The sequence below is a fragment of the Sorex fumeus genome, unplaced genomic scaffold, assembly GCF_029834395.1.
Source record: "Sorex fumeus unplaced genomic scaffold, SorFum_2.1 ptg000038l, whole genome shotgun sequence".
Classification (NCBI taxonomy): Eukaryota; Metazoa; Chordata; class Mammalia; order Eulipotyphla; family Soricidae; genus Sorex; species Sorex fumeus.
The window spans coordinates 12,599,482-12,612,786 of NW_026606095.1; the positions used below are offsets into that span (position 1 = coordinate 12,599,482).

General features: G+C 38.8%; 1 protein-coding gene across 1 annotated transcript in view; it reads right to left on the minus strand.

Moving 5' to 3' along the window:
- SMC5 (structural maintenance of chromosomes 5) overlaps positions 1-13,305 on the minus strand; it is a 71,394-nt gene that overhangs the window by 19,946 nt on the left and 38,143 nt on the right. Inside the window, exons 10-15 of the mRNA XM_056118792.1 lie at positions 12,583-12,737; positions 9,286-9,399; positions 5,156-5,250; positions 2,326-2,458; positions 980-1,153; positions 713-882 (exon numbers count right to left, since the gene is read on the minus strand). Of these exons, the coding sequence (XP_055974767.1) occupies positions 713-882; positions 980-1,153; positions 2,326-2,458; positions 5,156-5,250; positions 9,286-9,399; positions 12,583-12,737 (841 nt within the window). The remainder of the gene's footprint in view (positions 1-712; positions 883-979; positions 1,154-2,325; positions 2,459-5,155; positions 5,251-9,285; positions 9,400-12,582; positions 12,738-13,305) is intronic.

Genomic DNA, 13,305 nt, shown 5'->3' on the forward strand with positions numbered 1-13,305 from the left:
GGTGCTGGGGATAAACTGGTCTGCCACATGCAAGGCAAGGGCCTCACCTGCTCTACTCTCTCTCCAGCCCCCCTAAAATATGACTCCAGCTCTTTCGTTTGTTTTTGAGCCAGAAGTACTGAGGGTTGGCTTCTGGCTCCACACTCAGGTTTGACTGGTAAGTCTGGGGGACCATATAGAGCGCTGGGCATCAAACTCATTTCAGTCACGTGCAAGGCAAATGCCCTCACCCCTGAACTATTACTCAGACTCCAATAATACTTCATTTCTAACACAGCAGACCTCCAAACAATGCATGGATTTCTTTTACTCCTCCAAAACTTAACTACTAGTCTGACACTAACTGCAATAAACCCTACTGCTAATGCAGATAACATATTTTGTAAACACATCATTTACTATCTTCTTACAATAATCTTCAAGATGGAAAACATTAAGGGGGGAAAAAAAAAGAGAAAATACACTCGAAGAGTACTGTAATAAATTTACCACTACTGCAAATTCTGCGTCTGTTTTCAAGGAAATCTGTGTTAGTGGGCCCGTGTTGTTCGAGGGTCAACTGCACATATCTATGTGAGGGCAGATTTCCTATGCTTCAACCAAAATACCATACAACACAGAGAATAAAAGGAACATCTGACTTCATCCAAAGAGATACAGTGTCACTCTTCTTGCTACATATCTTTGGTTTGAGAAGCGAGCTGAAACTTACCTTCCCAGTTTGGAACTAATTTTCTGCTCCAATTGTCTTTTCTTAGTTTTCCTTTCAAGAAGCTCCTTCTTCTTTTGTCTGAGTTCATTGTCTTTATGTTCAAGATGTTTATTTGTGTCTCGTAAGGCAATCAGTGCTGATTCTACTGCTTGCAATTTTCTATTAATTTCCTATGGAATATTAATGATTGATATTAAAAATAGTTCCAGTTCCAATATAAATCGGGCTTAAATTTTTTTCTTTGAATACTCAAACATAAGTACCAACCTTTAGCTGCTCTTCTAAGTGTCTTCTTTGTTCAAGATCCACAGTGACCGTGAGAAACTGGGCTACTTTAAGGGACGTGTTACTGGAGATAACTTTGTTGGAATAAAAAGAAGTTTTCACCACATACTTTTCTTCTGCTGTATAGATTTGTTTCAATCGGGTTTCTTGTATCACCTTCAATTGTAAAACAAATATTAGCATCACACCGATTAGCAAGTGGAAAGGGACTAGAGGTAAAAATTAGCACTGCAGCACCGTCCTCATGTTCATCGATTGCTTGAGTGGGCACCAGTACTGTCTCACAACAAATTGTGAGACTCGTTGTCACTGTTTTTGGAATATCAAATACATCACGCGGAGCTTGCCTGGCTTTGTCGTGTGGGTGAGATACTCTCGGTAGCTTGCAGGGCTCTCCGAGAGGGGTGGAAGAATCGAACCCGGGTCGGCCATGTCGGCCGTGTGCAAGGCAAGCGCCTTACCCACTGTGTTAACATCAAAAATATTTTTACAACAAGTAGCCAGAAAATAATAAATAAAAACTATGGGTGGAGTCATGGAAAAACCTGTTTTGGAAGAGATTTCTTCCCCTGCTTCTGCCTGTTATAAAAGTAAGTTCTGAGTCATGTGTATTACAGAAAAAGTCAAAAAGCATTAGAGGATACAATACTAATCCTAGCTAGGAAAATGAGATCCTATAAAGGATCACATATAAGATAATCTCATTCACATATAAAATAATCTGAAGTGGAAATTTGAGAATATAATACTGACGGTAAGAGTAAGAATTTAAATAATAAAATTATTAATATAATGTTTATTAAGCAATGAAGAATGAGAGAGGGGTACTGGGAATTTTAACTTTGCAGGTTTTGACTTTATTCAGTTACCCTACTGATATCAATCAATTACTCTAGGTACCTTCCCCATCATTTTTATCCTAAAATACTAGGCAACAGTTAATGTTTTGTTACTGAAAATGTAAAACAGGGCTAGGGAGACAACTCAAAAGGTTGGATCGCATGTCTTGCACAAAAAGAGTCCCAACTCTGATTCCCTGCACTGCATGGTCCCCAGATCGTCTTGGAGACCCCAGAAAAGAACTGTGTCACCGGCCCAACTGCTGAGCATTGAACCATCATGTCTGGTGGGCTGAGTATGGGAGCACTGGGGGCAGTGGGGCCTGCTGGGAGCATCCTCCTTCCCTCACCAAAAGTACTAAGTGAAAGCGCAACACACAAGACAATTTAATGTTGTTTAATTTGCATAATAGTACACTTCCTTAATCTTGGCTTTAATCTTTGCTAATGTTTTCGCAAAACTGTTTTGGGTACAGACTTAGTACTTACCCGTTCAATTCTCTCCCTGGTTCTTTCCGTTCCTACAGGAACGTCATGAATATGATACTGGCAGCAAAGGTAACTCATGACAGGATCAGGTGCATCAAATAACTCACGCAGATAAGAGAAAAATCCATATTGTCTGAAAGGAAACACACTTATTAGATTTTTCTTTTCTGTTTATTTGAAGCAAGAAGTTTTTATTGAAACTTATTTAGAAAGGTAAGGGAGAAGTACATGTTCGAGAGAAAGCAAAGACTTCTCTAAGAGTGGAAATAAGCAAGCAAAAAAAACGGAGACAAGCAAAGAAACATTGAGACAAACATTGAGACAATATGTTTACCAGAGCTAAGACATTTACTTACAACTTTTATAATTCAGACCCTGTTCCCAGCATGTGAGCTACCCTGAAGTACATTCCACGTGCACTGGACAATTTGACCTTCTGGGGATGCAGGGTCCTAATTACGTCTATTAGACCCAGTTCTTCCCATATGAAAAACCGAAGTCACAGAAATAGAACCAAGTATCTTTTCAAATCACAAAGCCCAAAAGGGTAGAAATCAATCATAAAAAGGAAGTTGGGGGGTGGGGGGTGGGCAGTGCGACAGTATAGAAGGTAGGGCACTTCAATCCCCAGCATCCCATAGGGTCCTCTGAGCACCACCAAGAGTAACACCTGAGTGCAAAGCCAGGAGCGAACTATGAGCATCGCTCAACATAAAACAAAAAAAGAAATAACGGAAAGCTCCAATATTTGGAAACTGGACAACTCTTATTAGATAACATTTGGGTCAAGAAGAAAACACAAATCATCAGGAGCTAGAGGAATAGTACTATGGGGAACCTTGTAGCAGTACAGGATTACATCAGGAAAGAAAACAAGCTCAGATCAATAACCTAACCTCACAGCTGGAGAAACTATAAAGAGAAAAACAAATGAATCCCAAAATACAAAGAAAGAAAAACCTAAAACCCAGAGCAGAAGAAATCAATGGCACAGAAATCAAGAAAATACAAACGGTCGATAAAACCAGAAATGGAGAATATAAGCAAGAGCAACAAATGCCTTAGCTCACAAGAAAAGAGAGAAAACTCAAATAAAGTCAATCAGAGATAAAGGGGAGAAATTACGGCACCCCGGAAATAATAAAAGATCATTAGAGGTTATTATAAGCAGCTTGATGCCATTATGTGAGAGAAATGAAAAGAAATGGGTAACTTCTTAGAATCATCTAAACTTCCAAGACTGAATCAAGGTGAAACAGAAAATCTAAAGACAAATCATGAGTAAAAATTGAAATAGTAAAAAAAAATCTTTCCCAAGATCAAAAGCCCTAGTTTGGATGGGTTCACTAGTAAGTTACATCAAAATTTCAGATGAAATCTAGCAGTGCCCATATCCCTCAAGCTCTTTCAAAGTACCAAAGAAACAGAAATCATTCCCAACAGTATCCTACTATCAAAAGCAGAGATATTACTAAAAAGAAAATTACAGACTGACATACCCAATGCACATCTATCAAAAATCCTCAACAAAATCTTACAGAACCAAATCCAACAATATATCAAAAGAATTGTATACCATAATCAAGTACTTTCAGCTCAGGGATGAAAGGATAGTTCAATATATGCAATTTAATTACTGTAACATACCATCTTAATGGGTTGGAGCGATACCACAGCAGTAAGGTGTTTGCCTTGCCCACGGCTGGCCCGGCCGACCCAGGTTCGATTCCTCCACCCCTCTCCGAGAGCCTGGCAAGCTACTGAGACTATCTTGCCTGCATGGGAAAGCCTGGCAAGCTACCCGTGACGTATTCGATATGCCAAACACAGTAACAAGTCTCACAATGGAGACGTTACTGGGTCCACTTGAGCAAAATCAATGAACAACGGGAGGACAGTGCTACAGTGCTACCATATCAACAAAAGGAGAAAGATCATATAATCATATCAACTGATGCACAGAAAGATTCTGACACATACAGAAGGAACATAATTTAAAATAGTAATGGTCATTTGTAACAAAACCACAGTCAACATCATATTCAGTGGTGAAAAACAAAGCCTTCCTCCTGAAATCAGGCACACGGCAAAGATGTCCACTTCATCTATTTTATATATTTAATATTTTTGGAACTTCTTGACAGAGCAATCAGACAAGAAAAAGAAATCAAAGGGATGTAAATTGGAATGGAAGTTAAATTATCACTCTTCACAGATGATACGAAAACCCTAAAGACTCCAAAAAGCTCTGAGAAACAAAAAACCAATACAGCAAGGTAGTAGGCTAAAAAAAAAAAAAATCAACACACAAAAAAACCTGTGGAATTCTGTATTCAAATAATGAACTAGAAGAAATAAAAACACCATTCAAAATAGTTCCATAAATATCAAATACTTAAGAATCAACAAAGGATTGCCCACACGGGTCATTCCTGGCCTTGTTCAAAAGGATCATAAATGGTACTGGGGATTGAACTTGGGTCGGCTAGGTGCCTTGTCAGCCGTGCTATCTTTCTCGCACATGAAGGGTATATATTGAGAACTGTAAGTCATTACTGAAAGAAACAGAAGAGGATACCAGGAAATGGAAATATATTCCATTGTTCATGAATTGTAAGAACGAACATTGTCAAAATACCTCTACATTCAGGCATGCAACCCAGTATGAGTAGCAACCCACTGGTCGGTTCCTGGGCTTAACTTCAGACCTACCTAGAGCACCTAGAAGACAACAATATAGTCTAAAACAAACCAACACATGACAAAATGATAGTGAAAATATATTTAGTACCACTGTAACAGGTTCTATGGATAACTAACCCAGACTTACTTTAGTTCATTCAGAGGTCTTGAAGGCGCTTTATCTGCATATGAATTCCGTGGAGCAATAACAGCATTTACTCTTAATTTTTTATTGTCACGAACCTGAATATTAGGACAAAAAAAAAAAGAACTGTTTTAATTACCATGTACTATCAATTAAAGAAACCCCTTTTTGGGGAGGAGTACACCTGTATGTCACTCAGGGGTCACTTCTGGTAGGTCTTCGAGGAACATATGTGTTGCTGGGGATCAAACCAGGGTCTTATACATGCAAGGCAAGCACCTTACTGGCTGTACTGTTGTCTTTAGCCATAAAAATTATTTAAAACAATACTGCTGACATTCCTGGGATGATTAGAAACTTAGAAATCAGAATATTTTGTAACATTTACAAGAAAATTTTTGGGGGGTGTGTTAGATGCTCAGGGGTGGCATTGCACTTGATATTACTGGTTCACAGGGGACCACCTGGGATGCCAGGAGTAGAACCTGGGTTGGCCACATGCAAGGCAAGCACCATACTCGCTGAGTTATCTTTCTAGACCTATTTACAACAAAACTTTTTTCTGTGATCTTTTCTTCCCTTCCTTCATCTTTTTTCCTTTTTTGTAGTGCTGAGGACTGAACCCAAAGACACACATATCCAAGACAAATATCCTACCGTTAAGCTATGTTCCCAACCCCTTTTTAAAAATAGTCAGTGATGAATTCTGTCAAGAAAGCAGAAACACTAAAGCTTCAGGATAAAAAAGGAGCAGGAAATTTCCCAAGTCATTTTATGGGGCTGGAAAGATAGTACAGAAGCACTTGGCTTCCAAGTGACCCGGGCACAGCACATGGTCCCCTGAGGCTCCTCAGGAGTGATCCCTGAAGGCAGAGCTAGCACTAAGCCCTGCATATAGTATGGTGTGCCACCCACCCCATCCATCACCAAATGTCTTATGATGACAATAGTATAATCCTGAAACCCAAACCTGACCATAACGTCACAATATCCCCCATGAACATATAATACAAAATCCTTAACAAACTACCTATCAGTAAACAGAATGAAGCAACATATACACAGAATGTGACTAGTTTATTGCAGGAATGCAACACTGGCATGACATTCAAGAATCAAATTTATTAAAGTACAAGAGTCATATAATCATCTCTGTTGATGCTGAAGAGAAAAACGTAACAGGCCATCATTACAGAAACTCAGCAAAGCAGGAATACGAGACAACTTCCTCAACCTGACGAAGGGCTCCAATGAAAATTGCTGAGCAGACATAATACTAAATACTCGAGCACTGAACATCCTTCTCCCTAAGGACTGGGAACAGTAGGGATCCTATCGCTCCTCTTCAATATGCCTGGAGGTACTAAGCAATGAAGTCAAGCCTGACAGAAGGACCGGCCAGGGAGGCAGCTCAAAGGACGGGAGGCGCCAGCTTGGAATGCTGGAGCTCCAGGTTCCATCCCCAGCATTGCACGGTTTCCTGAGAAACCGAGTGACCTCAAAGTACAGAGCCACAACAACCCCTGAAGGCCACCAGGAGTGGTCCAATCTCACCCTTCTCAAGTAAATAAAGACCACAAAGTACTTTGCACCATAATAAGATGGGGAGGGGTGAAAAAAGATGGCCAGGAGGTTAATCTCTGAAACAAAAGAATGCTGAAACTGATGAAGGCACGATAAAATGAAGGAATGGAGGAACTCCATGGGGGCACAAATGAACAAATGTACAATGAAGATAAGGACAACTACACCTTTTCAATGCGTTACAGAAATAAACGCAAGTATGCCAAAAGTTAACAAGATATCCTTTGTTTGGATTGTAAATGGAAGTATCAGTATGAACTCATGGTGTACTTTCACTCTTGCTCTCTAATTATGAAAATATAGATCATAAGGGTATGTACATGAGGTCTTATAAGCAGTATCAGTAACAATGAGCACATATAGCGCCAAAATTCTGGTCTCTTTAGAGAACTAGGGCCCTATGGCAAAAAAAGGTTAGCTGTAAAGATCAAATCTCGCTCTGCCAAAAAGAAAGCTGGGCTCAAAATACAACAGCAAAATAGCAATGGGATACAGGTCAACTCAAAGGTCTCACTAATCAAGTCTACGGCAATTTGAGAATTAAAATAATAAGACATTATAAGCCACAAAATCAAAATTCTATGATTATATCGTAAAAAAAAGGGAGAAAAAGCTTTTCTACACCATGCAAACTAATAAAGTGTAGTTAGAATCATTAATAGTTCTTAAATGAACATGTAGAACAGGATAGTTTCAGTTTCAAAGTCTAACACATGGCTACAAAAACAAAAATTGTTTCTGTTTTGCCTTACTACTGGCTTAGAATAAAAATTTGTTCCATGCAATTGATTTATTAGGGGACAATTTGATCATCACATGTGATTTTCACATTTGCTTATATGCAATTATACCCACAATTAGCAAACAAGCTTTCTCTCCGTGAATGCAGAAAACTGCACCCATCTGCAGTGAGCCGCATAGGAAAAATAATTCATGCAAATATTGACACTCTCTTCTCAAACAGCCATCTCCTAGATTTCTCTGTTCACCACAGTCACATTTGATATTGCACCTTTTCATTCAATTTTAGGTGTCTGACAGTTGTTTTATTCACCTTTAACAAACTAAACCCTTCCAATGTACCAACTTTGGGTATTTTTCAAAAAACAACAGGGGAGGGGAGGAATAGACAGCAGAGAAGTCACTTGCCTTGCATGCCCCTGCCCCTAGCCCCAAATACCTCTGGGGTGACCCAGGCATCCCCAGCACCTGAAGGGACATAGCAGCATGGCTTCCTTGGGCTGCTGCACTGAACTGCCAGCCCAGCTAGTTGAAAATCTCTGGTGTAGCGCCTGGGCATTTCAAGTACCATTTAAGATCCTCTGCAACAAACACCTAGCCATACTTTAACGCTTTTAAAGAAGTCGATGGCATATGCTAAAGAGAAACGGAATCTCACTGATAAATATATCACTGATAAATATATAGCTAGCAATAAATGATATGTAACATATAGACACATAACTACATAGTGAGATCTATTAAATACTCTTTCATTTATCAGGCCACAGGGACAATACAGGAGAAGGGCTCTCGCCTTGCATGCAGCCAACTGGGTTCGATCCCTGGCAACCTACATGGTTTCCTGAGCAAAGCCAGTAGTAATTCCTGAGAACAGGCAGTGTGGCCCAAAAACAAAGCAAAGAAAAAAACTTTATAAACTGATGAAACTTTTATAACCATCTTTAGAGAGACAGGTAATATTTTATCATGAGAAAACTAAGGCACAAAATCTTTAGGCAACTTGCTCAAGGGAGCAACAAAACCAAAATTCATATCCTAGCAATCGCCAGGTAGAGTATATTCTCAACTACTATTGAATCAGTCTGCCTTTCAAGTGACTTAGAGGCTCAGGCAGTGGGTCTTTCAAACAAGGTAAAAAGGTAAAGGTAAAGGCCCTCCCGTTGATCATCGATTTGCTCGAGTGGGCCCAGTGACGTCTCCATTGGAGACTTTGTTGTTACTGTGTTTGGCATATCGAATACTCTCGGTAGCTTGCCGGACTCCAATGGAGACGTTACTGGGCCCGCTTGAGCAAATCGATGATCAACGGGAGGGCCTTTACTTCAAACAAGAGTGCCTCTTTTTTTTATTTTTGCGGTGCCAGGGAGTGAATCCAGGGCCTCACACATGCAAGATAGTACCACTGAGCTGTATATAAATCCGAAGGCTGTAAGATTCTCATTCTTTAAACAGAGGCTTTATATTGATAAACAATATTGATTTCCCCTTAAAAGGAAAGCTCAGTTTACTTTAATTTATTTTCAAAAAGGATGTCTGATCCAAAACTCATCATATTGAATTTCTATCTCTTCAAAAGTAACAAATTACTCTTCACATTAACCTCAAATGATAATTCTAAAAAGTTACAGATAAAATTACAGATTTTTTCCCCCTCATAAAATGAATTCATTCCACAATACTGGTATAAATGGGAAATAAATTAGCAACAGAGATTTTACACAAGTTACTGATTACCATTAATCACTTTTCTAGCTTAAATTTTTAAAAAAGTATTCAGTCCAAGTAATAAGGTGATTAATACTTGCCTCTTTAAGGAAAACCTCCATATCTTCTTGACTTTCAAATACAAAAGCTCTCAAGTCATTTGATGGAATATGATTTTCAATGTATTTGGCATTTTTGTTATCTTTCATATTGATCTAGATGAAACAAAAAGAAAATAAGCAAATTTTCAGGAAGCTCAAACTGATTACTAGAATACAATTATATTTAAAATCTTATTCGTTAAATTGAGTGCATGAAAAAAAAAAAAGACCAAAACAGAGAAAACTGCATTTAAAGGCAGCACATTAAAACATCTATTTAGCCTTATTACTCAGAAAAGTTCATACACAGTAAAAAGCCGTGACTTGAAGGAGGACTGGTCAATGGTTGGAAGCTTGCTCCAAGTTTGTGTGGGGCAAAGGGCAAGTAGGATACAGAAGGGACCAGTATGACAATAATAGTAGGAAATGATCATTATGGACAGGAACTGAGTGTTGAAAGTAGGTAAAGGGATAGACATCTTTGGAAATTTTGTTCTTTTCACTCTGATCTATTCTATTCACTTAATACAATAATATTGTACTCTATTACATTTCTACAGTACAACTAGAAATACATCTGTACACACATCTTTGATTCTAGATTGGAATCTTAAAAAATAACTCATCAAAACAGACTAATTGACAAATCATGTATGATTGAAATTTTAATTTCATGAAGAACTAATAATAACTTGCCTATACTGGTAACATTTCTACTATATCCTGAAGGGTCTCTGTGGGGTAAAAAAAGGAAGAGGGAGGCAGGAAAGGGGAAGATTATTTTAGCAGAGTATGTCTCTTTCTCTCAAAGAGATAGTTCAGGCAGGCTACTAATCCAACTTGGTGATAGGTTACTCTTGGGAAATCGACTGACAACGGATGCCAAATCTAACAGCACTCTGAATTATTATTTGGAGATATCATTTGATAAGAACCAGTCAACAATTACAACTGCATGCTAACTTAGTATACATGTTTACATGTTTTCTTTTTCTTATGTTTTCTTTCAATCAGTCCTTTCAGATAAATTAAAGTAATAATATCTATAACCAAATTAAGTATTACCTTCCTGATCTGGTAAAAATATTCTAATAATACTTGAGCAAAAAGTAAACACATTTTTATGCAAATTACTTTGCTAACATATACACATAAGCCGAATAACTATATAATTTTCATGAGACACAAACATGACCTCAGAAACTAGAACTTTTTGTGATTCCTGAGTTCTTTTCTACAAAAAATAAACTAGCAAGAACTCTTAATTACATTAAGTAAATTTTAAGTATAATTAACATTATTATTTTTTTTTTGCCACACCTGGTGGAGCTCAGGGGTCGCTTCTGGTGAGACATGAGGGGGGGTCTACAGGGCTGAACCCACGTGGGCCAAGGCAAGGCAAATGCCCTACCCGCTGCACTCTCGCTCTGGCCCCTTAGTTTTCAAAGTAAAATAATTTTATCTAGAGAAATATATACTTTAAGTATAAGGTAATTTTAGCTACAGATTATGTTCAAGAGAGGGAGAGGAGGCTGAGAATATTCATTTCAGTCTGAGATGTGGGCAAGTCTTCAAGATGGGGAATAAGTCACAAAGAGAAAAAAAATCAGACATTTCAAGTTGAGGTGCTTCCAGATGAGCCCCCAAGAAGAAGGCCTAAATTCATATTTAATGTAACCAAAGAATACGGCTTTCACTTTTTTGCAGTTTTACTTTTGCTCCTTTCTGTTGCCAATTTTAAATACTTTAGATTAAAAAAAAAAATCTAAGCTGGGCTGGAGGGATAGTACAGTGGGTAAGGTATTTGCCTTGCATGCAGCCAACCTGGGTTTGATTCCCCAGCACCCCATACGGTCCTGAGTCTGCCAGAAGTGATCCCTACGTGCAGAGCCAGAAATATGCCCCCCCCCGCCCCGAAAAAAATAAAGTTCAAGTAAATCCTTACAACACTTCATTAAGTAATTTACAACACAAAGTTTAACCTCTTGTGGCTTTATTTATTTATTTATTTATTTAGAGTAGAGGAAGGCACAGTGGTGGTGCTCACAGCTTACTTCTGCCTCACCTCAGGGATCACTCCTAGCAGTGTTTGGGATCATATGTTGTGCTGCATGCAAGGCAAACGCCCTACCCACTGAATATCGTGCTGACCTCTTGGCCTCTCTTTAATGACTTATGATTATCAGTAAGAAATAGCAATATTTATGAAATCAATAAATGTTGGTTCCATTCTCAGAATCCTATTTTCCATCTGATGTTCCATACCAACATACTTATTTACAGTAATTTCCCACCCCACTTCTGCATCATTTAACGTATTACTTGCTTTTCTACTCTGAAATACCAACTGCTAGAAGGATTCAAGTAGCCAAGATTCCTTTTTTTGGTTTGTTTCTGGGTCACACCCAGCAGTGCTCAAAACTTACTCTGGGCATCATTCCTGGCAGGGCTCAAGGGACCATATGGGACACTGGGGAGCAAACCCTGTATTGGCTGTGTACTAAGCCCTACCCACTGTTCTATCATAGTGGCCCACTAAGTTTATGTTATACATGACTTTTTATCAGAAGAGACCAGTTCCTTTAAAAGAAATTCAGTTTTACCCCATGGAATTGCTGGTCCCCACTGCTGAAAACCCTGGAGCGCCCATGGGAGGTGGGCAGGCGGAATACCCACCAAACCAAGGCTTCAACAGCAGCACCCATCCCCACCACTACAGCTACCCCAAAGGCTCAACTCCACCACCTCATGAATATTCTCTGCAGAAACACCCATCTCCAAGTGATTTCAGGTATGGGTGCCGGCGCTAAAAACTCTGGTGTTTTTCCAGAGTTGGGGTGGGCAGCCTCCACCCCCTGCCCCCCCACCCCTATACTTTCAGGAGCTCCAGCAGCCCTACCTACCAACCACCTCTGCCACTTTGTCAACTCTTTTGCCCACACCACAGATCTGGAAATGTCTAGACAGTGCAAAGCAACAAAAAGCTTAATAAATTCTTAGACAAGGTCTCACCAAGTCTGCAATCAGATATAATAATGTTCACATAAGTTTATTTCCTAGACCTTTTGATATTAATATTGGAACTTTATTAGAATTGTATCAACAGTTGCCACTTTTTTTCTACAATAAATTAAGAAGGAATTCAGTTTTATTGGTTAAGTTTCTTTAAAAGATTCAGGTATAAATTCAGTGGTATACCAGATGCCGTAAGCGTTAAGAGAACCAAGAGTTTTTAAAACAAAAAAATTTATAATGCTTATGACAATAAAACTAACAGATGCTAACAAAATTTCTTACCGTGAGCATGATGGGCTCACAGACTCTTTGCTTAAATTTGTCTCTATTGTTTCTTAGCCATAAAACTGCATCATAGGTGTCACGGTATCTCTGTCTCAACTTATCTTCCTTTTGATTCATAAGATTGTCAAAGCGTACAATATGATCATCCACATCTAAAATTGGAAAAAAGAACAAGGTACTGCTTCACTGACAAGTTTAGTAAAAACTCTATTATAATCCTTTATTATACTAATATGTCATATATTCATATAGTATATATGAATATTAATTATAATCCGTTAACCTTAGATCTGAAAGTTACAACTATCAGCACATATTAGCACAGTTACAAAGACCTGCCCTAGAGAATTCTTAAATTAAATTTCCAAACTTCTGATATGAAAGATGATCTTAAAGCTATAGTAAGTTACATACAAAAGAATGGGAAAACTAGATTTCCTTTCAGAAATCTGCTCAGAAACTCATTTTATGCAAGAAAGAAATACAAGAAGGGAAAGTAAAGATGAAATGGAACAAGTTTCAAAGAACAAGTCTAAAATAGAGAACTTATGGGGGCTGGAGAGATAGCACAGCGGGTAGGGCGTTTGCCTTGCACACGGCCAACCCGGGTTCAATTCCCAGCATCCCATATGGTCCCCTGAGCACCGCCAGGAGTAACTCCTGAGTGCAGAGCCAGGAGTAACCCCTGAGCATCGCCGGGTGTGACCCAAAAAGCAAAAT